The following is a 27,742-nucleotide window of genomic DNA, read 5'->3' as shown; positions in this document are numbered from 1 at the left end:
AAAATATTTCGATTAAGAGTCGTGCATGGTCAAATATGATAAATACTAACCCTCCAATAGCTTGTCGAATCTCTTTCTGATCGGTACCAGCAATCGTGTTTCGTCTCTTGCCTCTTGGTCTGCGTGGCCGCGATCTCCTTTTCACCGCCGTTTCTTGTGTCTCTGGTCCTGACAGCAAGGACTTCCTCCTCATCGACATTCTTGCGAAACCACGTCCGCTCACATCCACCGCTACGATTTCCGCCGGGAATCTACAATGAAAGGGTACATTTCGGGATCACAATAAGGGAAGCTCATAAGTCTGCCATTGATAGAAAACCAAATAGGTCGGGGAAAGAACATATCAAGCTATGTAAAAGAATAATGAAATAGACTCTTGGCAAATCTATTATATACTTGTATATAAACTCTCTTTCCTTCTATATATAAGATTTTGACTCGAGGTTTGTCGATTTTTTTGTAAATAATTCGAAAAAAGAGTCAATTTTTTATTCTCCAATCTTTTCTAGCAATCTTCCAACTTTTATCAATTTTTCTTTAAAATTGAATCAATGTGAGACTTTTTGGAATTCGACAATAATTTCTTTATTTTATACCACATAACGTTGTATTAAATTTTGATAATTTGTAATGCATATATAATTCTCTCTCTTTAAATTATATGTATAATAAAAAAAATCAATAAAAACTTAATGCAAAGATGACAGCAATGTATAATGTAAATGCTAGGCGCACTTTTATAAGTATCCTTTTAAATTATTAATCATTGATCCTTTTAAAGTATTAATCATTGATATTTTTGATTTTCTCTATTTTCAGCAGGAGTAGTTTCTACATTTCCCTTCTATCGGTGATCGAACAATGTACTGAGATAAACCGCTTACTTGAGCGCGATAGCCTGAACCTGTTCCTCGGGGCTGGGTAGCTTGTGATCGACGGCATCGTCGCTGGTCGTGTCGCCTAGGATCCTGGACGAGCAATCTGGCGGTACGGTAACGTCGCCGAGCGCTTCGGCGGATGTCCATCTTCGCAGATCCTCGATAGCAGCCGGCTGCAACAGCGTAATAACACGCGCAATAAAGTCACCGCCCTCTCTCTCCAGGTATGTTTCTCTCAGGTACGTCTTTTGCACGGTTTGTTACGTCATTCCCTATCATAATTATCCGTATATACCGTACGTATCTCTTTGAGAAAAAAGAATGCAGAAAATACATTTATAAATTCGTTAGAGACTTATGTATATAAATAAAATAATTCATAAAATATATATATTTTTAACGGTATATCTATAAGATATAATCTCTCATAAAAAATCAGTAACTAACAAAGAAGATGCTTTGTTCAATTTTTTTTTTCTCACGAATTATTTATTTTCTACGAAAAACTTTTAATATAAATGCAAACTCATTTTATTTATTACTTCAAAACTGAGTCCATTTAAAAATAGTTATAACAGTTATAAGTTTAATAAAAAAAAATTATAAAAAATTAATAGTTAAGTTTAACAAGTGATATTTTATTTTTTTATGTTTAACATGTAAAAAAATTGTCGACTTTTACGTGCTTGCTTGATGTTGTCACATGACCCGGCGCCGTAAGTGTGCGACAAATGATTCTTTCCTTTCTTCCTTCACGTATAACAAGAGGGGGTCGCCTCCCGCGATTCACCTCGCGGGAAACTCGACGCCGCCTCGGGGGAAGAAGAGCAAGCGACATGTTTTATGCGCGTGGGTGTTAACCATTGTCGTGATGTCACCTCGTCGGCCGGGAGAGTTTCACGCGCGGAATACGGAACGGATCGGGTTCCAACCGTCTGCTAACTTTTCCGCCCGATGCGCAGAGGCCCTTGTTCGCGACCGGTCCGTGAAAACGACCGCTATTGTGAGAGTCTTAATTTCGCGCATCTCCGAGAGGTAAAGGGAAGTGCAAAAAGAATGACACAGAAAAGCTATTTATTTTACTTTAACTGAAAGTTGCAGAATAGAGGAAATCAAATCAAAGATGTCAAATATATTTAATTAAAATGTGAATTAATAAATTAATCAAAAAAGCTACTTAAATATACAGTTTGCATTATTTAAGATAATGGCTGTTTCAATAAAGATTGAAAAGACTTATTTTATGCACAAATTTGTATTTGAATTGTAAATGAATTTATGCAATCAATTAACCTCTTGAAAGGTATCCTTTTTCTTTGAATCTTTAAAGAAATAAATTTTATCTTACATTCTTTTCTGCTTATTAAGTACAGCATTATTGTCACATCATAATTATATCGTAAATGACAATCTCCGTTTGACGTGAACCGGTTTAATGTCAATTCAAGTTCAGGGGAAAAAAAGTAATCGCAACACGATTTAAATAAAGAAGGGAAGAGGAAGCATTTCTCGGGGAAATTACTGAAATTGTTTCAAAGAAATGCAATTCGACCGTAAAAACTCTTCAATTATACGGTGAAAGTTAATTACGTTAAATTAAGTAGGCAAAGGGGTCAGATTTGATCTTGCCTGGCATTTCAGAATTAATGTCTCAAGTGGGGTATTATTAAGTCCGACTGATCTCTTTGCGTTCAATCACTCGATACCAATTGAAATGCCTTTTACTCGATATTCACTTCGCGTAGTCAACGGGAACAGTAATCGCGATGATGAATCGTTACATAATTCATTAAGAAAGGAAAATTACATATGAATGCATTGCCTGTGTACGCTTTTTCCACTTATTTTCACTGCACACAAGTGGCAAGTGATTAGATAACAACATGTGGCAAAATTGTTACAAGGTTCTAGTAACATTATACCTTCTCAATGAAATTTGTATATTTTATATCTTTTTTATATTTTGTATCTTAAAGATACATATGTATTTTCATTCGCTTATGCATGAGAATTGTATAATTTAATTTAAAATATATCAGGATGAGAAAATAAAAGATTCCTAAGATTTACACGTATGATTATAATTGACCAACTATTTAGAATCTTTATATTTTCCCAATAATAAAAACAATTACTTTTTATATTAAATGACACTAGAATTAAAAGGAAAAAATGATATTAATCTATTAGCTGAAGTTTCATCGCAAGTTAAGCAAAATGAAGAATTCATCGCAGTTAAGCAAAATGATTAACTGATGGAATGTGCCACGTTTTTATAGAAAGATAGAGATAGGAATGTACTTACGACTCTGGCTTCGATGTCGAGGCTCTGATCTCGCCGCCTCTTACCAAGGACGGGTGTGCAGAGGAACATATCCATCGAGCTGCCATCCCTCCTCAAGGAATCCAAACTTCGGACGGCGACTATAGCAGCGAGCTCGTACAGCTCCCTCAGGGCTTTCGGTCTCGTGTCCGACGTGAACAGTCCCATCGATGGTTTATTCGTGACGTGAAAATGTTCCGTCCTCGCCGCGAAAGTGCAGATATCAGATTCCGCTGTAACACAAAGAATACGAAGAGTTTAACTACCGCCCTGTCGCCAAAGAACTAGAATATCGATTTCATAGATCGTTAGTCACGTGTTTATGTAATTTCCACCTTATCTTCAAGACATCGTGTAATAAGAGTATCAATCTTTTTTTTTTTGAGACTATTTTGTCTCTCCATATGTTTGATAAATTATCCTTATTTCTCAGATCACTTTTTAATACATAGCTATAATTTATGGCAATATATGGGATATTATAAATATTAAAATTATAGTTGGGAATAATTGTCCTTAATTTTACATTCTCAAATATTGCACGAATACATGCCTGTGTCAAAATTTTGATAAGATACTTATATATAAATTAAAACAAAATTTCTTATATTGAATATAAAATATAATAATAAAATAATTAATATAAAAAGTGTATTAATAAAATAATTTTATATTTTATATTCCTTATATTTTTTTGAAGACAATGATTTATATTCAGGTGTATTAAATACTTGCAAGCGTGTACAGTATTTTCTAAAAAAGAGAAGGAAGAGAGATTTATTGTGATAAATTAAAAAAAAGGTCCAGTAACGAGCAGGAAAAAGAATGTCTCGCGCGCCTCATATCAAATTTAAGAGGCGTTCACGAGACGAGCAGTCTTTTTTTTATTCTCTCTCGCGTTCCATTCCATAATGCGGCATTTTAGCTCCGTAATATACTTTTTGCCGGTCATGTGTGGCGGGTGATATCACGCCGCTGACATATCTTAACTGTAAACATGTTCCATTCACGGTTTCTTGCACCGCATCGCATGCAGGCATGGATTCAGTAAAAAAAAGTTAACTCATGCCACCCGCGCTTCGAGGGGCACGCTTGATTCGACGTTTCCGGTTGTTTTCAGAAACGGTTTCTTCCGTGACGATACCGGGTACTTAATTTCTGACAATGAGGCTCTTCCTAATGTTTTCAATTACGCATCCAGGGACAGTGATCTCGTGATACACATAAATTATAAGAAACAATTTATTTGAGAAATAAAGTAAGTTATAATCGATAAAAAAATCTCGAAAAATTTGTTTTGTTAGTCCCTTTGGAACGAGAGTGCTTAAAATAATTTTTAATAATTAACGCGAAATTTTGTCATATTTATTTGTTATTAATTATTAATTATTATAACATGTATAATAATATTTAATAAAATATTATTATATATATTATTAGATAATAATTATATAATATTATATAATATTAATTATTAGATAATAATATAATATATATAAATAATTATTAATTTCCTGACCCTCTTTAATTAAAATTTTTTCTATAATACTTTGTATTTTAGATAATCGAGATTTTGATACTTTTATCAAAATTTTTTTTTTTATTTGTACAGGGCCGTGCAAGATCGTCCAAATTCATGATACACACACATATACATACATGTACACACCTGAAATATATGAATTGGATGATGGATGAATCATAACGTCTGACTTGCGTTTTTATCGCCGACGTGATTGTCGATCACGTAGAACAATGAAATCCCGTAAACACCTTTATGCTTATACCGACAATTAGTTTCGTTATACAGGGGGATCCTTAATTGCTGACTTTTTTTTAGCCAGTTCTACTCGCTCGGCAATTCGTGCGGTGTTTTGACAATACATAATGCACATTTTTCTCGCCGTTATAAAATGCTTCCATTATCGCGTGCTCCTTGTGTTTTCTCCCGTTGTTCGCGATTTGTTTCGCACACTACCGCGAGGGGTTAATCATCATCAATCCGACACGCGAAGGGTTCGTACACCCCTTTAGAATTCCGTCCCTTTAGAATTCCTCCCGCGAATTCGCTGCATCTAATAATGCTCCATTCGCATGCTCGATTTGCGCTCCAATGTTATGAATAGAAAATCTATTCCACAGAATTGCGATCTATCTTGTGAAGCTTTTAATATTACAGAGCCAACTAAAATAATAACTCTTACGAATTTTCAAATTTTATAATCTTTCCTTAATAATACATGTTAATAGAGAAGTAAAAAAAAATTAAGCACAATATTACAACACAATTCTGCAACACAATTTATTAAAATTTTTCTAGATTAATTTACTGTGATAGATAAATTTCGAAAAATTAATTAAAAATTCAAATGTAGAATAATTTTAGAAATTTTTAAGTTTGGATTTATTTATATGAGAATGAATAAATTTGACGATGGATCTTTTTAGCTATAAAAAATTTTGATTTATATATATATATATATATATATATATATATATATCTACAATTTTTAGTTTTTTATCTTTTATTTTTTATTAAATTAAGTTTTTTTATTTTTTATTTTACATATATATTTTACGTTATCAATCCTTCGGTGTGCACGCTCCAAATGGCTTCTGGAATACTTCGGCATTAAGAGTTAAGCTAACGGTTCATTACGTAGCAAGGTAGTAATATCGCACGACTGCTCCGGGCGCATTTATGCCACAGTGTATAAACAGAGTGATGCGAGTACGTACGGCCCGCGAGCGGGAGAAAGACCCGCCTGTACTTGAGCCGAGCCGCACAGTCCGATTCGATACAATCGTCCGTGGAGTATTTCTTACTAACCGTCTGTAACCTCGGAAGCCGATGCACATAACTACACGGCGGGTACAACCTTCCGAGCGGACGAGCGGAGGATCGACCTTCCATCGTGATGTTCTGCAATCTCATCGCGAGCGCGAATAATCGAGGGCTGAAACCAAAGCTTTCTGTTCCAGCTCATTCGGGCTCCTCTCATAAAATTATTATTTTGCAAAAGTTACTTTTTTTTTCTGTCGAAAAAATTATTACACAGCATGCATATCCATGAGATATTTCAAAAATGTATCTTTAGGATGAAGGAAATTTTTAAAATGTCCTCTACATGTCTTTTGAATGTTATATGAGATTTGTTTGTCGTTTTTAAATTATTGATAAATATGTCATAAATATGTTTTGCATGTTAACCGATTATCAAGAATGAATCAGTGATTTGGTCGCAATTATATAATAGAGAGGTGAAACTAGAGATCAAATAATTGATTCTTATTTTCTAGGAAATAAATTTTACTGCATGACGATAGCAACTTGTAATAATTTGCAAGAGATTGTAAAAACTTGTACTTTACAATTTACCATTCTCTCGTTTCAACTTACGAAATCTTACTTTCTGATCGGCTCGCGTTTTTTTCAATCGAATATTAGTATCATGAATATACGTGATATTTTCATTCGGCGCGAAACAAATAAAATAAAATTTTGGAGAACGCAGTTTCTGTCGAAAAAAAATTGTTATCTGATATAAACGCTATTTCACATAGCATACATGTCCAAAAAACGCTTAAAAAAAAATATTCCGGACATCTCTTGGGGCGAAGGACATCTGAATGATTCTCTAAACCTTTTGATATGCATGCTGCGCGCAGAATTTTTTGTCATTTTTAAATAATTTTTGATAAATATGTCAATTTTATTTTTCAACTGATTGTCAAGAATTAATTAGCGATTTCGTCGCAATCACATAATGCAGAACGATCCTAGATCGGAGAGCGTGTTTCCGAGCGTGTTGCAGAACTCGGGATCCCGTCTCGATAAACTCGCGGCGAGCGGCATTAAGCTCGTCACGGTTGTTAGTAAAAGAGGGCCGGACTCTCGGGAGACTTTTTACAGACGCCAGAAGAGAGCGAGTTACGAGTCAAGGCCGGCTGCGCAGGTTGCTCGGTCATGAGAATAGAAATATGAGCGCGCGATAGACTACATTGGCGAAGGGAAAGGGGAGGCACAGCCGTGGTTCGTAACAGTCGCACACCTGAGTAAGCACTGCCCCGATCTCGCAATAATAGGCTTCGAACTAGTCGTAGTAGTCCCTCACAAATCAGCACGATCCACCGTAACCGAGGCCGGCATGAGCTAATTACAATAGTAACTTGGCAACGACGTATGGCGTCCGGGATGTAATGATAGAACCGCCTCGGTGTGCTTAACTTCGAGAACGTAGAGGTAGAATTTGTCGGCGAGAAATGCGGAATTACTCAGTATTTCCCTGGAAAGCATTTCGAAGGGCACATATCACTTTAGGTTACTGAATTCAGTTATTAAATAACGATTTGCACAGATTCATAGAACTTCATTTAGATAGTTGCAACATTTTTATAAAGATATTTCAAAATTCGAAGAAATCGCAAACTTGCATCTCGAGGGAAAAAATCAACTTTATATTTAGGAATAAATGAATGAGAAAAGGAGATAGGATGCAGGGTTCAAAATATCTAGTACATCTAGGAAAAGAAGATACAGAGACTCTATTTATCCTTTCATTTTGCTATTCCTCGCTCTACACATTTTCCTTCATCTTATTTCTAATATCTCCCCGAATGTTACGTGTACCTTCGTCTGCAAGAGTTCAATTGCTCTGCTGCACTTTCGCAACGTCCGGTGGATCTCTCTCGGTTCACCGCCAGCGAAAGCGTGGAATCGTCGTCGATGGAAGTAAGCACGAGAGAAGTAAGTTCGACGAATCGAGAGACAAGTCGAAAGAAAACGAAGAAGGAGAGAGAACAGGAACATACACAGAGATAGACAAGAAGACGACGACGACGTCGAACGAAGAAGAAGAAGAAGAAGAGGATGGCTAGGAGGAGAAGGACGAGGGGGAAGGAGCAGGCAGATTCCCGATGGTGAAGAGCCGGTCGGCCCGTGGGAGGTCTGCTGTAGCCGATGAGCCTCGGTTGTGCAAAGTGCCCCGAAGGGCCGCTCGCGCGGCCCTTCAGAGGGACCGACAGACGGCTCACCGGTTGCTCCGGCCTCTTCGCAGGCCACGGCTCAAACCAAGATATCAAGAAAACGCGTAATTCATGGTTGCCCCTCTTTCTCTCTCTTCAAGTTCCACTCTGTCTCTTCTTCCTTAGAGCGAACTAAGCCACGATTATTTTTATCGAGTGCCTAGGATTAATTCTAAACTTTCTATAGAATCCTCTGTGCATGCGAGCCGCGTTTCTCACGAGTATTCAAATCAGCCGATGTTATGAATATAAATTGGGGTTTATCTTGAAGATAAATCAAAACGACACGTATGAGTTTTTTTAATAATTATCGATAAATTGTTTTGTTTCGTATGAATCAATTAGAATTATATAAATTTCTCATCATTAATCATCGGATCGTTTTTCCTCGTGAGATCTTGCAAATCCGGTGCAATGAGATTCTTGTAATAGTTTTTGCGACAGTTAATCTTTATGATAAACTCTCTATAATTTGATTAGGGATTCTGCATGTGTACGGTTGGTTCTTTTGCAAATTTAAATGAGGGAGAATGCGAATAATGCGATGCGAGCGCGAGCGTTGATCCGCATCGATGATAAATCGACGCAGATGGTATCTGGGATCGAAGGTGGATACAAGGTGGAATACCGTGACGTACGCAATGATGTATTACGCGATGATCTTAACGAGAATAACGTAATTGTTACACAGGTAGAAAGAGAAAGGGAAAGAAATTTGCATACAATAATAATTAGGAATGTAACCGTCGTAAACGATTACTTATAATTACGTTAACCCGAACATCTTCTTTCCTTCGTCATATTGCGCTAATTGTATTCGTCGACACGCGTGTACAATGCAAACGAGAGTCCGACAATCGACAAACGCGCGATTCTATCGGGGTCTGTAATTACGACACGTCCCAGACTCTCTTAAGACCCGCGTGAGGTATGAGGGAGAAGGGATCGATCTTCTCGACAAAAACCCGGAATCTCCGGGGAACGAACCTGTGAAAGAGGGAAAGAGGTACCAGCCGGTCGTCACGTAACGCTTGTATTCGAATACCAACCTGGGCCTGTTTATCTCTCGTCTCTTTCCTTCGCTCTCCATCGGAGCCTGCGGGGCCTCTGACGGATGGCGTAAGCACGCATCAAACATCACGCATCCACAAACCGGGGTTTCGCGGCCGGGTAAACACAGACCCGCGGCAAATTCGGGGCCCCGTGTAATCGCGAGCAAAACAAGTTCGCGCGCGGGGCCCGCCGGATACGCGTTTTAGTATTCCAGCCCCCCCTTTTGTCCGCCACGTTTGTCGGAAGAGAAAGAAAGAGGAAGAGACAACCAAGAAGAGAAAGGAGGGAGACTTTTCTAAAAGTAATATTTATTTGAAAAATAAATACGCTTGTGTGGAGGTTACATTCCTCCATAATTTACCACGTATACGTGAAAAATATTCGCGTTACATGTTCGCAAAAATAAATGTTCATAAAAATACGCGTATCATTTGTACACTTTGTTAACGAATTGTTAACGAGGTTTTGTTAACGAGAAAATATATCACTTGCAGTTTTTTAAAGCAAAAGTTTTAATGTAAATTTGTACTCTTCATGCGCTACAAAATTTGATTCCGTTAATGATGACTGAATGAAGACGACAAATTAGGAAAATTACCGTGAATGAAGACAACAAATTAGGAAAATTACAAAAATATAAATACGCTGATAATAAATAAAGAAATTTATCCTTTAATAAAATACAATAATTTATAATATCCGAAGTAATTAAATCTAGACTAGAGATCGAAACAAGAATTTTAATAATTAGCGCTGAATAAGGAATTGAAAAGACTGCTCTAAGAAAGAATAAAAAAAGGAGAAAAAAAAGGACAAAGAGAGCAAGAATAAGCGACGAAGAAGGAAAGAGTTTGCGCGGCGAAAGACTGAATAAAAGCAGCGAAGAGGTGTGCGAGGGAAGGAACGAGAGGGAAAAGGGGGAGAGGGATGAGGAAGAAGAGGTAGGCAGTCGGTGAGGTACAAGGGAGGCCGGGAGAGCTGCGCGAGGGGCAAGGTGAGGTAAGGTGGAATGCGGTTACGGTAGATCGCGGACTAGTCCTCGTACAGGTCCTGCAAGGCCCGAGAGACGAGGCTCACGAAAAAGAACGACGCGAACAACGAGAAGTGCCCCGCTGCCGGGCCCCGAAGATCGTCGCCGCCGTCGCCATTCACTACCGGGGCCCTATCCTACCGTGTGTATATACGCTTATACGTTAGCTGGCCCAATAAATTTCCGCCGTTTTATAACCGTCGACCTGCGTTCCCCTATCTACGGCTACCGAGATTATTCGCAGGCTTGCACCTGATTCCTCCTGCCGCAGAAAACAGAGAGCCCGATTGTTCCGAGGGGCTCCGATAGCGGAATCATTCTTGGTAAGACTCGGCAGATTATTTTTGAAAAAATTAAATACTGATATAAACATTTTGAAATTTCATATTCTTCACGTTTATGATTAATTCTTAAAAGTCATCAAGTATGTCGATTATTTTGATCCTACTGATATTTTAACAAAAATATTAATAAAACTGAAGGAATTAATTGATAAAAAAATGTTCAAAATTTATTCTCTTAATTTTTGTTGCATATGATCATTTTCTATAGATATCAAAGAATATGTATAAATTTTTGTAGATTTTTTTCAAGCATTTTTTTGATAGCTAAAATTGCAACAAAACATATGCGACCGGGAACAAAATAAAAAAATGTGTACTCTACAAGGTTAATTTCGCGATTAATTGAATTAAAAAATTGTAATAAGAATACAAAAAGGAAAAAATATATAGGAAATACGGTAGTAAATGCATTAACCTGCATGTTAGAGTTATAAATTGGAAACACACCCATCTTTTTAAAGGCAAATTGTCGTAAAGTAAACTCATCTCAAAAAATACCTCGAATATATCGAGAGGAAGGAGAAAAAGTAAAATCTTATCGTGCGCATGTTATGGAGGTCGATGCAACATGCGTTTTTTTATCGGATAGCTTTTTACGGGAGACCGTACGCGCAAATAACGGGCGATCAGAGATAATATTTCGACGTAACCGCAACCGCGCTCGCTACGATTTACTTTTGCCAGGAAATAAATTCGGCTTTTTCGACGGAGAGAGAAAGAGAAAGAGAGAGAGAGAGAGAACATGAATAATGTTTCAAAAGTTGCGAGAGATCTTTCTCTCAAGACTCCCTCGTTTCTCAGGATTGGAGCTTGTCAGAGTGCAGTGGGTGTTCCCGATTGCTTGCCAGGACATCGCTTCTGCGAAAAGAGTGACGTATTCCCCTGCCCGAATTCTGGCACCATCTCCCCGATCCCATTAATTTCCCCAAATTGCTTGGCGCAGAGAGTGCGAACAATATTTCGCGGATTTCATTCAATCTTTATTCATTATTACACTACGCTATCAAATAAAATTAGAATCAACCTGTTTCTTAATTTGCGAATATTATTTATTCTTAACAAATAAATATATTTTTTCATTTTTTAAATTTTAAATAAGAGATTTGTACTTTCCCTTTGTTTCTATAAAATATTATTCTTATATTTTTTTTATCAAACATTTATATTATCAAATATAATATTTTTATTTTTAATATCTTATTATTAATTTTAATGTCTTAATATTTTTTAATTCTTAATTTTATTATCATTAATTTATTATTAATTTTTATTTTCAATACTTTTATACTTAATATTTCCATTTTTATTTTTAAATGTCGAGAACATTATTTGGAAATTATTCATCTGTTATTCCGTCGCGGACATTTTCTGCAATAATCGTGCACGCAGAATGAAGCGAGTCGAGAATGCAAGACGTAGAGTGCGAGAGTTTATTGAATGCGTGCATTATGACGTAAAGAAGGGATCTCGTTAATGCCAAACCAACTGAAACGGGAGTTTATGACGGGCAGACATATTTTGTAGAATTTGATCAGCGATGGGAAGGATTTATTGATGCAACAAAAAAAGCGCGTTAATGCCAAAGTTTCAATCATTATTCATCGGTTTAAAATGATGGATCACGGATCTCGAACGTGTGACAACTGCATGCAAGTTGCTGCGCGCAGCTAATCGTATTATATCTGTCAATTGTATCTACTATAAATCATATTTATGTTTTAATGATTTTTATGTGCACGTACGGGGCGATTTTAAAATAAATCGTCAGATTTCTTTAGTAAAATTTTCTCAAAAAGTCTGCCAATGTTTTCTCTAAAGAAAAGCTTTCAAAATGTTCCAAGAATAGAAAACTTGATTACTTTAGAATCATTCTATGTAATTCAACATATCCATCTTCTTGATATCACGTAAATTCCGATTGCTGTCCATATGATTCTGCTACAATCCAAAAGAAATCAGTGTAATCGTGTGGAACGAGGACGACAAAGACAAGATTCTATTAGATCAGTCGGAGTCGAAAACTGATACGACTAGAAAACTAAGAGATCGAGAATTGATAATTTCCCAACAGAATGTTAGTTCAACGTTGACTTTTAGCCTGAAAAAAAATGAATAATTTTCTGATCGTATTCGTCGCAAAATCCTAATGTTTCAATTAATATTAATCGATACAGATAAGCGACGAGCCAAAATTTTAAGCATCGCAAATCTCGATTGAAATAAGAGATTCTCATTTTAGATTAGGCGCAGCAAATGCATATAAAATTATATATGCACATAATTGATACATGCAAATTTTATTTCGCGATATATATTCGCAAACATACGTGTTATGCCTTTTATATCCGCTGCTTTGTGTGAATCGCGAAGCAATTTATATTTGGGGAGGAGGCGGAGTGGGGTGAAACAAATTTTAATATTTTTTACCATCTTAAAGAGAGATTATATATACTATAATGATATAACACAGTAACATGGTAATAATAGAAAATATTATCATTTTAATTCGCTTGTCACAAAATGACTGATTCGCGCGAACTGGCAAATGACATCACGACTCCGAAAAAATGAGACTGTCCACGCGAATTATCCTGCCGGGATATCCATATGCGAAGGACGCGAAAGACGGATGACCGTAATGCGATTCACGTGTGTCCTCGAATCGTCTAAGAACGAAAACGTGAGATAGAGGCATCCGGTACAAACCCGTCCGACGACTTCGAGATTCTTACTTCGGAGCGGGTGTACCTTTGTGTGTCGCATCGAAAGCGTGGATTTCTTTTTTCCTTTTTTTTCTTCTGTATTTGTCTCTCTCTCTCTCTTTCTCCCTCTTCCCCATTTTTTTCTTTCTCTTTCTCTCTCTTGCTTACTCGCACGAGAATGAACGGGGAAAGCTCGCGGCTCTTTAACGAGCTTCCTCTCTCCCTGTCCGTAAATTATGAATTATTCAATGATTCATGGCTCACAAAGATGGCGGATCGCTCCATCGTGAATCGATGGAACCGTTGATGCGACGCGTGAATGACAGATAGACTTGAGATCCGTTTGACATTAAATGTCGTGGCAAATTGTGGTCTTGATGATGCAGTCGTGCCATTTGTTTTTGACGTCGGAACACGGCAAGTTTCGCTTTTCATACTGGCTTTCACGTGTCATATGACAGGAAATATTGTGACACGATATTGCACGGAAATGAATATAAGCTTCAGTTAGTATAAAATGAATGGGGGGGTTATTTTTAAATAATAATTATAATTACATATATTTACCTACAAGAAAATTAAATGTTAGAAACTTAAAATCCTGTTAAATTTCCGTTTCAGATAATTATTATTTTTCTGTATTAAAGTAAACTGTCGCGTTTAATCATTCGGAGATATTAAATTTATATGCTTTTTAATCAATTTTATCACATAATATTTATCAGTATTACATGCATCTTATAAATATTTATATATAATATAAAAGAGAAAACTTATTATAGTGTTAGATTATAGTGTATTATTGTGTTAGATATCACACACACACGTATAATTTGGAGCATTACGATGATATATTGTGAAATCTCATGTTAATTAGCAACTGATTGGACAAGACAGCATTGAAGAAATCGGACCGGCAAACTCCGGATTAAATTATAGTCTTGCGGTCGATGTTCATCTAATTCTGTCAATCAAGCAATCATTTTTCCGTCCTGTACGCTGAGACCGCACAAGAGAACGTCACGTAATGATGCCCTGTTTAATTAATTTCTTTTTTCACCTCTCGCGTACATGGCAAATAGAGAAAGAAGGAAGGATCATAAAAATGACGTTCGGCCTCGACTGTCATTACGAGTCGGCTCGTATTCTAGTTGCCATAATCATCAGTACACATGAATGACTAAGCTGCCGTTGAACTTTTTTTGCGATCGACCATAAAATGCTAATAAACGTGTGTGTTTTCTTTTCTTTTTCTACTGTTTCTTTTCGCGAGCATGCTTCTAGCACGCGGAAAACTGGAACAATCTTGGCTACTCAGCATCGTCGCTGATAAGTGAGATTGCTTTTAGTTTCGTTTAATTAACAGTGGATAATTAAATTGCTTGCCGGACTTATTACAGCTATCTCGCAAACACGAACTTGCGTTAATTGGAATATCCGACGTGCCGTTTCTCCGCATATTGCGAGGTAATGAAATTAATTAGCGGGTTCACTCGCTGACGATGGTCGCCTTTTTTAACGACATGTGTACTTCCGCGCAATCTTCGCGTCAGCGATATTTTAACGCTCTGTAAAACGCAATCTCTAACGTTCGCTTTAAACTAGCAATTATTCGTTATCGACGAAATTCTACCTCACACCTAGTAATTTTTTATCGCAAGGTATACTTATAATTATTTGTATATACTACATGATATAACTTTTTCGTACTCTCGACGCAAGATAAATACTCTCAGACTCTTCTTGCTGACACAGCAAACACGAGAGAAACGTCGTTCTTCGCGTGACGCAAGAATTATTTCGTAATTTCCGGTACACGAGATGCACTCGTCGGAGCGGACGAGTGACCTAATTTTTCATTTCCTTAACAGGATGTGTTTCTGCAGACAAGGTAGCAGTTTTTTTCCCACTTTTTTCTCACGCCTCGTGTCCCTTACATTGTGCATTTTCCATTCTTGATTATTGAATAAGAATCTGTCAATTTTATCAATATATCTTGCGTAATCTGCGTAATCTTGCGTAAATCTATTTTTATTTAATTTAATAATATATTTATATTCACATAGAAATACATTATTAAATATATATATATATATACACAAAATATCAGGGCAACCTCTTCCCAAAAAAAGCTCTGTAGCTTATCTCGAGAGCTTTCCAAAACACTATAATAAAATATTTTTTTAAATGAATATTTTATTAGATATTTTATGATTTATGTAAAATTAAGAGTTTCTTTCAAGCCGCATAACTCGAAAAGTACTCGTTGAAAAAATACTTTATTGTAGTGTTTTGAAAAGCTCTTGAAGTAAGCTACAAGGGTTTTTTTGGGAAGAGATTGCCCTGAATCCTGTATATATATATATATATATATATATATATATATATATATACAGGATTATATACAGGAAAAAAATATATATATGTATATATATATATATATATATATATATATATATTTTTTTTTTTTTTTTTTTTTTTTTATTTTACTGAACAAAATAAGGAAATGGATGCCCTTATCTTAAATTTTGCACGGCTGCAAAAGAAGCGAACTTCGCCGTACATGAGACAATATCATATTCCATCATTCCCCTTAATATTTGCGCTTAGAACCGAGCATCATCATCAGTAGACATCCAATATCATATCCGTCCGCTCGGGCGGATTGTAAAACAGCGACAGACAAAGAGTCTTGCTTAAACGGCCGCTCGAAGCCGCCATTTTCCGCGAACTGCTCGTTAATCTTCGCGGTCCCGAGGTACGAAACAGAGAGGGGTCCCACTCCTCGAATGCAATCTTCTCCGTACTGAATACACAACACAAGGCGATGCACTGCGGTGCGCTCGGTTGCACCGAGCGCAGCGCAGCGCAGCCGAGGGTCACTGCACTGTGTAGGCCGCGCGTTTAAAAGTCGCATTGCGACGTATAGGTGCACGCTGCCATAATACGTCGGACGACTGTATTTCACCGGAAAAGGAAGAAAGCCGCGTGTCGTGCGCTCGCCTGGAAGCGAGTCGCCGAAACGCGCGCTTTCTCTCCCTCCGATCCCTCGATTTGCATAATGGGAGGATCGTATCTCGACGTCGGCGGGGCAACAAGAGGAGAGGAAAGTTTCGTTTCTATTCTCGATAATACGCGAAATGTGAAAGAAGGAATTCGATGGCGCGCCTCGTAGTATCTTCATTTCTTCCTGACTCGCGATTTTATCGGTCTGTCTCAGCCTGATGATGATACCGTTCGACTTCCGCGAAGTTCTCCAAGTTCACCGTTAACCGGTGGTCGCAAGGTGGTTAATTTTCGGTAGCCGCGCCGGTAATTTCGCCGGATAACGACATAAGCGTCATTCTCCCCGCGGGAAATCAGGCCGAGAATGCGCGCGCGAGATCGAAGAGGGAAGATTAACAACTCCGAGGACGATGAGCGATGGGAGGCACGTTCGATCCGGACGGTAATTAATGCCGGCGGCGATCGCGATTCCGAGGGCGGTACCAAAAGGAAGACGACGGACGCGCGGGAGGCCCTTTGAAGTCGCGGATTGCGCTGCGGATGCTGAGGCTGTATCGCCGCCAGGAAGCGCATTGTGTCATTAGCTCTATTTAAACTTCGACTAATTGATGATAAGAGCCGAGCTCTCTTTCCTCAATCTGATACAGGAGGAGGAATTAACAGTTATTCTATACAAGAACACAGTAATCGAAGAAAAACTGAGTAGAAAAATAAATAGCAATTAAAAATTATTTTGTGAAAAAATAAATTTAAAAAATATAAAAAAAACTTTTGAAAATATTTTATTCAGACTCTAACGTTTTAACTCTATTATTTTATATCTTGAAATATATTTTAAAAAGCTGTTATCTTTTAGCAAGCATTAAAACTAAAATTTTTTAATGTTATATATTGATTAAATTCGTATATAATTTATACCTTGTATTAAATATCTCTCTTTCAACACCGGTAAAGATTTTTATCTTCAAGTACAATCATTAAATCACGTGCAAAATTCTAATAATAATAACTGAAATTGCTAAACGTATTGCAAAACTCTAATAATAATAATAATTGAAATTACTAAACTAGTGACACAGTCAATGACTGGAAGAAAGAAAAATGAGAGCGATCGGGAGATTGGCGAACGGTGAACGAGGTTAGTACGAGTGAACGATCGCCCTACGTTGGTACATAATGTGTATACATATATGTATCACGAAACGCGCCATAAAACTTTCAAACGGCTCGCCGTCACGATTTCATCGTTTGTCGGCCAACTCTGATCAATCGGGCGATGCTTGGCACGATCCCAGAAAGATACGGCACGCCAACGTGCCGCGTATACTTCGACTCGCATGTCGAAGTGTTTTCACATCCTACTCTAGATCGACCTTCCATTTCACGCCAAATAACAATTAAAGGGCACCAGACAATGAGATCACAAGCAGTCCGTTCTGCGAGCATTTCATCGGTACGCGTGTTACACTTCGTGCCAAGACCTCATAAATCTCATGTAATCTTTCATCATTGACGAGACGAAACGTTGCTTTGAATTCTGATGAAGAAATGAATGAGAGTTACACATGAATAACGACGGAATTTCAATCAGATTTAATAAAATGATAAGTCATATTGAAAATTATATTGAAATTATTAAAATAGATTAAATTGCACATATTTCATGTTTTCCCTTACATTTCCTAATTTATGCGTGTAATGTAATTTGCATAATTACAATAGCATCGTAAGAAATGTAAAAAATATAAAAATTTATAGTTTGAATTTTATCTGATCAGAAATATAATATCGCGAAGTGCTTTAGCGAATGCTATCTCGTCAATATAAACCCCTTATTAATCAAGCAAAGTTGAACAGCGGGGGTCTCTGCAATCAGTTTTTAATATGGACTATTAAGAGGTCTCTCATATATTGACTCAAGGACTGATCACGTCAGGAGAGATTCTTCATTCTGCCCACGAAGTATCGTCATGCCTACGATAGTGGTTTTGTATGCACAATGAACCGGGTCTCATTGCTCGCTCCCGTCGATCGATCATCTCGCGAATGAAACTGGCGCCGTAAATGGCACTTATCTCCGTGGCAGACAAAGGGATAAAAGCCGAGGACACTTACTAGTTAAATTCAAATGAGATTAGTACCAATTGCTCTGACAGAAGACATTGAGAACGCTTGACAAACGGCAACCTGGCGACACCTTAGATAAGAGATAAAGCTTCGTCATTACGTAAATTTATCGGAGACATTTCGGCGAGAAATTGCCGGATTCTCGATGACAGGCAACCGTGAAGTAATTATCATCTTCTCTTTTTATCTCCGATTGGCATCTTAATTATTAAATTAATTTCTCTCTCCCCATTTCTTCTATTTCAATTAACGGTCTCGCATCCGAGCTCGATCTATCACAACGTTTCCATTGTCAGCGCGAGCAATTACGGTAATTACATTCGTAATCTAGGCGCTCCATCAATCAATATATAGGCAGATAAACGAAGCTCGTTAGAGTCCGAAAATTGACCATCTTGTTTATTCGTCGGCGTAATTGGCCGATGCCAGTCGAGAGAAGGAAGGTCCGAGGAAGGTCCGATCGATAGTCGTCGCGCTTTTTTTCCCCGCGTGGGTGAGCGACGCTCATCATCAGGGCGACGGGAGCATCGACGGGAGAGACGTGCATTGTGCTGCTAGACAAGTCGCTGGACAAATGGCCGCGCCATGGATGGATGGATAGACGCGGTCGTTGACAATTACAATGAATCATACACGATACGTCAGCCTCGGGACCAACGCTCGGTCATGCTAGAACACATCTCCCTCGTCCCTCCTCTTCTTCGGCAGCCTCGGCGACTTGTGTCCGCGCTGCTTACATCGCGAATCGCGTGTGTCGCCCGGTTGGGTCCCTGATAGACGCAGCGTGGATTCATGGGGTGATAAGCGTGTTATTCCTATCAGGAAACACCGCTCGTTTACATTAAATCAACGGTATTCATCTCCCCGCGATTCTCGATTAATGATACAACAGTGCTGCATTTTGCGATAACACTTTTCTGCGGCCCATGTCGCGCTAGAGGCGAAATATTCCTCGCACGACTTTAAATCCGAAAATATCGCATAAGTATTTGTTTTGGATGACGTATGTTTTATGCAATTATCATTTTAAAAGCATTATTATTTTGAAATACTATTTATTATACGATATCATGCATATTTATTGTTATTTTAAAAGAATTATAATTAAAAAAATAAAATAAATATTATTTAATGCCAATATTTTAATTAAAATTTTAATTAAATATTTTAATTCTTGGGCTTTGAATAATTAAATAATACTTGTATATATATACTTTTATAAAATAATACTGGAAATTATTTATTATTTATATTTATATATTATACACATTTAGAACATATACGTTGTTAGAATTTAAATATGGCAGGGGGAATGATGATTATAATGGATCCATAATTGGCTATACGTCTTTGTCACTAATTTTTCATTTTGTCCTCGAGTTCTTGTGCGATTCTCTTTATTCGTCTTCTCTCTTCGCGACCGCTCATCCTGTAAATCATCCCCGGCTCTTGTAAATCACGTCATAGCTGCGAATAAATGATAGACTTTAGCGCGCAAGGTCACTGGCACGTGGTGCCGAGTAAACTCGCAGTTACTGTATTATATTTGCATAAACCGGTCACGTTACGCGGATAACAATGAGAGGGAGAATCGAGAAACTTGGGTTTGCCCCCGCGTTTTTCACGCTTCACATGAGAAGGTAAGAAAATGAGTGACACGTGCGACGAATGCATTAGCCAGCATCTTTAAATTCTCGCATCGGGATCATAAGTAGTTAAATTAACCCTTATTCGCCGTATTCTTATTTTTGGCACTTTTTTCAAAGTGTACATGGGGATCATTTTTTGTCCAACGCGTTTTTCAAAGGATAGAAATGTTTAGAAAATTTGAAAAAATTCATCCGTCTTTTTCTTTCTTTCTTTCTAAATAAAAGCTAGAATAATAAATTTGCAAAATAATTTACTTTAATATATTTTTATTGCAAATATATGGAAGAGGAATGCATCGTTATAAGATGATTGGTAGGATTAAAAATGACTCCCGGAGTAAGGGTTAAATATTATTTTCATTGTGCGATCTAAATTTAATATTTAAATAATTAAATAATTTAATTGCTTTATATTGCATATTTGATATTACTATCTTTTTTATTGGTACTTTTGTTTTCCTATCACTTACATGTACTTAGAGTTCGAATAAACCGTTGTCGTCACAAATGGACGTTTCCGATGGAGTGCCTTTTTATCAAAGTTTGCTTTTCAATAAACTCGTTCCCCAGACTCAATGGCTATCATAGAGAAGACAGAATATCACGTTCTTGCGCGATAAGAGCAGCGGATCATTTTTCTTTCAAGTGAACCGCAAGGGTCTTACTCGACAGCCCGCTTGGTCGATAAAGATTTCCACAACCCTCGTCTTTCACGGATTACCGCATTCACAGCCGCGTGGCCGATGGGGGAGGGGGGGGGAGGGAAAGTGGCACATATGTCGGGTCGAATAGTTTTCTTTACGGTAGAAACACACTCGCACGTGTAATCGCTTTCGTCTTTCCACGGCTCAATCTTTCCTAGATGGCCGAGCGAGCTCTCAAAATCCGCCTGCGAGAGCAAATGTCATCGAGTGACTTAATGCAACGTGATATGTTCCCATGCCACGTGGTTGCCATCCTAGTCATGATAATCTCGGAACTACTAATGGCAAACTGATCTCGATACCACGTGATAATAATGAAATATATAGATGTATAAAAAATTACATTTATTCGTCTCCGAGAGTTGTATAAAATATTGCCATCTTTTCAATTTTATATTTTTTTCAAGACAGAATACATGATATAAAAGTCTCGTTACGAAGAAACGACGAAAGGATGAGAAAAATTTACGGGTAACAGATGGTGGGGACGAGACCCGGGTCTCTCTTTCCGGTGATGTCGTCACGGTTGCCGAAGAGGATTTTCGTTATTACCCAATTCCGAAGCTTTCTAAACGCGCGGTGCGACTTTCTTCAGCCAGATAACTTCAGCTGGGCGACGATCTAATGCGATGGGATCTATTCGGATGCGCATGAGGCACACATGAGAGATGTAGCATATCGCGCTTACAGGTCATTCCATTCGGGCTACACACATACACGTGGATGGCCTCTCTCGTTCGCCCATCGCACGTGCACGTACATACGTGGGCAGATGGTGGCCCTGGGCTTGTTTGCCCACACACTCAGGCGACTCTCGCACGCGGATACGCGGTGAATTCCTCGCGGATGGAGGAGACCGTTGGATGTCGATCGTTTATAGTAGCGGACCCGTCATAGGATGATGAGATTGCCGCCGCTAGATTTTTACGGAAATTGTACGGGACAATTTAGATGGTTGTTTAATTTTATGGAAAAAAGGTCTCCATGTTTTTGGTGAAAGCTAGAAAAAAATGTTGCGTTCAAATAAGAAGTCGTGTAACGTCGAAATAGTTTCATTATCGAAGAAGAGAACGTTAAAGAAGTACTGAAGAATTTTTCCATATGTTTGTAGAGAGATTATAGATTGTTATGTATTTGTTATTTATATGAAAATTTATTTCCGGATTAAAAAAAAAAGAATGTGTGTAGGAAAAGTTGATGTTTCTCAGAATTCTTTATTCTTCTCTTCGATTAGAATAATCGATAACGAAATCCAAGTGGCGAGAAAAAGGATAATCTCGCAAAAGATGATAATTCAAGGGAGAACACACGAGAAATCGACGGGTTTCCTATAAATTCAGTCTACACGCGCCATTATTTCGTAGTCGCTCGGTCTAGTTATTTTGGGCGGATGCAGTCGAAAGGTTGATTTACATAACAAGAGCCTAAACTCGCGTGATTTACATTTCCTTTCCACCCCTCTGTCCTCTCAACGATATGTACACGTATGCGGAAGAATAGGAATTGCGGTGAAAATCGATACAAGTATTCTCTTTGTGGGTCGAAATAAAATTAAGCAAACGATTAGAATTTTCAAGATGTTAAACCGTGTATTCTTTTGCGTGTCATAAAATAGTAAAATATTGCCATAAAAGTATCATAAGTATTTATTATCAAAAATATTTAATATAAACATTTAATATAAATATACTTCATAATTAATATTTTGCGAGATGATGATAATTATTTCAAAAGAGATCAGTTGTTATTTATATATTGAAAAAATGTTACGTAGACATATAACAATTAATTGTATTCTCTTCATGATACTCAAAAATTATGCTCCTTATCTTTGAGAAATATAATAATTTCAAAAAATTATAGGATTATATTTTTGAAATCCCAATTAAATATTTGCGCATAAAAAAGGAGCGTTAGATGTGCACGTTCGTTTTTTTTTATATAGAGGAAAAATGAAACGAGGAAGGAAGTTACTGCACCGTGACGACTGATGTTTCCGTTTGGAACAGCGGCGGTATAAACGAAAACTCGTCGGCGGAATAAAAGTTCCACCGGTGTTTCCACCGGAAGTAACAACCCGTTGCGCCATTATCTATTTCGTTTTTCATTCACATACGTTCGGTCAGAAGTGTGGGTGTAGCTTTAGCTGCGAAACGCCTACGAATAATATACTTGAATTAACTTAATAACTTTGAAATGACGAATCCATTGTCAAGATAAATTTTTTTAAACACAAAACTATTGCATAAATTAATAACATATTTTGCATTATGATAGAATTATAAAATCGTAGAAATAATATATATCATGATATGTGTAAAATACATATATGATCAAATAAAATCAAACCTTGATATAATTCAGCTACGTGACAGTTACTGAAATATATGTAACATTGCAAGTATGTCAAGTTTTTCGTACATAAAATTGTATCACGCGAAGCGAAACCGAACCGCCTATTACAAGGGTGAACGACACACCCTTTAGGACAAGGGTTCGGTTGCGCAGGAAACCATACGAAGAGTAGCTGGAAAGAAAATATCTAACGCTGAAGGGGATATTCCGTCGTAACCAAAGAGGCTTCTTTTGTGCGAAAATCCGTTACGGAGGAATTCATGAGTCGAGATAAACTTCACGCGATCCGATCTAATCTCTGAATTTATTTGGAATATCTAACATAAGGCCCTTATTATACAATAATATTAAATAATATTTTTTTAAGGAATAATGAAACAATAATGAAGGTTTTTTATTAATTTTTAATACTTTTTCGTTTAATACTTTTTCGTAAAATTTTTTATATTAACTTATTGTTATTAATTTTCTCTGAGAGTTAATAAATTAATTTGGGAAGAGAAAAATTTATTTAACATTGTAATATAAATATTCAATATTGAGACCTTTATCAATATAGGATTTTTTCATGGATTTTTTTATTAATTTAGGGTTTTAATTTATTAATTTTCTTTTAAGATTTAATAAATTAATAATGATAAATTAATAATAAAAAAACTTTATTGTTAAGAGAATAAAAATTATATTATTGTTACATATTCCAAATTAATTCTTCGAGGGTTAATAAATTAATAACAATAAATTATCATCAAAGCATATTGTGTTATTAAATGTTTTCTCTCATCGTCGCGAATTGTTCGACGCCATCCGACTTGATTTTAGCATCACTTACAAGGATTATTGTTCACGCATTTCAACGATCTGTCGAAATGATTATTTCCTCCTATCCCTGCAACTAGTCGATCCACGTCCGCCTTTCCCGTTGAAGGGTGCACTCAATCGGATGCTTTTACTAGCTCCAATTGGGGCGTACGCTCTTATTGAAGTGTCGACCGATTAATGACCGGGCGCAGCAACCGACCTTGTATAAATTCACGTCGACTTATTCACGCTAACTTCCTCTCCCAAGGCGTCCATCATGTCGCCTTATCCAAACACAGCGAAGGCCGGAATCTTAATTTACGGCAGTATCATCGTTTACCATCGTGATACCAAGATTAAACCAGCGAGAGCAAAGATTGGCGAGAAGAGATTTACATAAATTAAATTCCAGAATAATTTTTGGACACGTTAGTTCGAATTCGAGAAAGCAAAAATTTGGCTAATAATTTAAATTAATTTTCTCGCGAATTTTTCGGTGACTTTCCAAATATTATGATCTAAAGCTATTATATTTATAGTAAAGCTATTATATTTTTAGAAGCTCTTACTGTTCCTTTTTAAAGGGAAAAGTTGGAAAAAGGTGACATTTAAGTCACAGTTGTATTTGATCAATATGGGAAAAGTCGAGCCTTAAATATCACTTCATTGCACGTTGCATGTAACGTGCGTGTCTGCAAATCTCACGATTGCGATAAGAAAAGAAGGTACGCGTGGGCGCGTTTAAGAGTTCTCGCGCAACGTGAACTCCGACCTCGGCTCGCTTGTCCTCAATTTCGAAATTTAACCTCTCTACAAGGCCTCGTGCTAAGTGCTACCTAAGTTAATCGTTTAATTAATTCTCCCGGTCCGGTCGTTCGCATCGCTTTCACCCAATTAACTACTCTCCCCTATATCTCCGCGTCGCAAATTCGAGATAAAAAATGTAGAAGGGAAGAGAGAGGGAGAAGGAAAATTAGATCCTATGGAGCACGCTATGAGAAGGCACACGTCCTCCGCGGATAATCATTTAAATGGATAATTGACCGCTAGACAAGAACGAAGAAAGAAAGCGTCTGTTGTGAAACAGACAGTTTCATTTAAATACCGTGATATTGGAGGAAGGCAATTTAAATAATTTGTATCGCGTATGGAAATTACAAAATATTTTTTAAGTTAACATCTTATATAATTTTTAAATAACACGATGATTATATACAAATTTATAAAGTCAATTATAATTAAAGCAATCATTTTTATCGTGTAATTTATCAATTTTTTAATAATATAATATGTGTAATACATATTATTTTTATTTTTTAATATATAAAATTTGAATTTGACACGTATATTTTCTATGATTATTTATATCATGTTTACTTTCATTTTATTTATTTATTTAGAGAGAGAATATATATTTAATTTTGCAGCTAAAATATGAAGATTATGAATGGTAAATAATTATTCTTAAACAATATTAATTGTTATACATATTATTTCCTATTTATATCATTATTAAAACGTATTTCTTTATACTGTTCATTATACTCGAGGAAATTAATACACGTCGGCTATGTACTTTGATTTTACGCGCTTTGATATTCGAGAAGAAGAAGATCAAAGTAATTATCACGTTTTAATTTTTATTTTGTCTCACACAATCGAAAAGCAAAATTCATAATGGCCTCTTAGAAGCATAAAGTTTCTCGTCGATGAATCAGGAAAGATGATAAAAATATGTTCGCGAAAAAATAGAGAAACGAGGGGAAAATGTTTTCGTGTCTCAAGTCTTCACTCATTGTCAGTCTTAGACGGGAGAAGAGAGAGCAACGTCTCAGTTTCCATACGACGTATCGCTTTCAAACTTCCTCCGAAGCGGTTCTCTAATTCCACACGTTCTTGTCGATGGTAATAACGGGTTTTCTTGTCAAGCGAAGATAATGTCAATTCGGCCTAAGTCGACTCATATTTCATACCCTCACCAATAGATCTTGGCAAACATCGATTGATAAGAAGATATCATTATAAATTAAAACCTTTCGGATAAAATTTATGAATATTATAGTAATCAAATTATGTTATGAAATAATCTATTTAATCTATTTAGAGAGAAAGACTTATATATAATATATTTATTATATATTAAATATATAAATTAAATTATATAATAAATATATAATTTAATATATAATAAATAAATTAATTAATATATATATATATATATATATATATATAAAATTTAATATAATTTAATATAGATAAGGTTTAATATAGATTTAATATAGATAAGGTTTTTTAATATTTGTAGCTATATTTATAATCAACATCAAAAATGAATATATTTTCCATGTCAAAATGCGTATCCTCAACATTTAATCATTCAAGTGAGAAAAAATTATTAAGGTCACAAATATCGGAGAGAGCGATACACGATAGTGATAAGCGATAGATTAAACATGTAGAGAAAGAGATAGAATATACCTCGTGACATTGTTCTTTACGTTTTGCGCTTCGACTCTCCTCACCGACTGTTCCTCCTAGTACATACTTATACGCGAATTTATATCTGTCGTATGTACGGTATATTTTACCTGCGAGTTTACCTGCGCCCGCAATCGTACATCGTAAACACACCACGAAATTCAGCCTCCCGCTAGTGAGACCGTCATGAATTATAGAGTGATAGCATCGCAGGCTGCGTCGCGGGTCACGTTACGTCACATAAAAGTTTCGTGGTCGTGAGACGCGTCTGTGAACAGGATTCACAAAAATGTCTTACATCGTTCAGGTAATTCTTGCAACAGGAAATTAACTTTCCTCCAAGATCCCTTCGCGTTTAATATTCAAAGCATTCATCTTTTCTCTCCTTTCCTTGGCTGATATTCTTTCAATTAAGAGATAAAAGATGAGCGATAAAAACCTTGCAAAATACTATTTAACGCTGCATCAAAGATTTATGTCTTATGTAATTTTTTTTACAAATATCGAATGTAGTTCAATTTTAAAGAAATAGATATGCGTGTTGATAAGTTTAATTAAATATAATTTTATTTTTGAGAAAGAAGGGAAGAGGCTTATACACATCGTTTCGAATCTTACAATTAGATAAATCGAAGAAGGTTATCGATGTCATCATAAAAAGATTAGAAGATTCCTTTTTAGAAGCGCAATATATTAGTTCGATTACCTCAATATTTTCGAACAAACAGATTATAAACTTATCTCTTATTGCTATATCGATTATATTTCTATGTATTCCTTTCACCTTCAATGCAAGATAAGATAATCGAGAAAGAGAGAGAGAGAGAACAATTTTATAAAACAAACATCGATAAGGGAGTATTATTCATATTCATTAAATTACTTTCAGAAAATTTTATTAGAGAAAATGGAGTTTAAATTGGAATGGTTTTCATTACTTTTTGAGATGTAAAATTTAACAAAACTAAAAAAAAATAAAAAGAAAACAAAAAATATTCGCTTAGATAGCGATCATAAAATTTACAACGTGTACATTCACGAATGAAAATACACCGAATAAATTCGCCCAACTAATGATGCTGGCCTATGCATTTTCGTCTTAACGTCGATAGTTCGTAAACGATGTTGCAGCCCGCGGAATCGAGAGAGAGACGCAATTTATGCTAATACGCATTATCAACGATAATGCAGAATTCGCTGATTCGCATACCCCAAGAGAAAGAGAGGGAGAAAGGTGCATCGAACTCTCTTCGTTTAAGCGCGCACC

At 36.5% G+C, this 27,742-nt stretch overlaps 1 protein-coding gene across 1 annotated transcript in view; it reads right to left on the bottom strand.

Moving 5' to 3' along the window:
• LOC105254924 overlaps nucleotides 1-27,742 on the bottom strand; it is an 81,218-nt gene that overhangs the window by 15,124 nt on the left and 38,352 nt on the right. The window contains exons 2-4 of the mRNA XM_011263895.2: nucleotides 3,184-3,434; nucleotides 885-1,051; nucleotides 51-251 (exon numbers count right to left, since the gene is read on the bottom strand). Of these exons, the coding sequence (XP_011262197.2) occupies nucleotides 51-251; nucleotides 885-1,051; nucleotides 3,184-3,434 (619 nt within the window). The remainder of the gene's footprint in view (nucleotides 1-50; nucleotides 252-884; nucleotides 1,052-3,183; nucleotides 3,435-27,742) is intronic.

Source organism: Camponotus floridanus, unplaced genomic scaffold, assembly GCF_003227725.1.
Source record: "Camponotus floridanus strain SB8 unplaced genomic scaffold, Cflo_v7.5 scaffold8, whole genome shotgun sequence".
NCBI lineage: Eukaryota > Metazoa > Arthropoda > Insecta > Hymenoptera > Formicidae > Camponotus > Camponotus floridanus.
The sequence above is the reverse complement of the archived record's forward strand: the minus strand, read 5'-3'. Positions and strand labels throughout refer to the sequence as shown.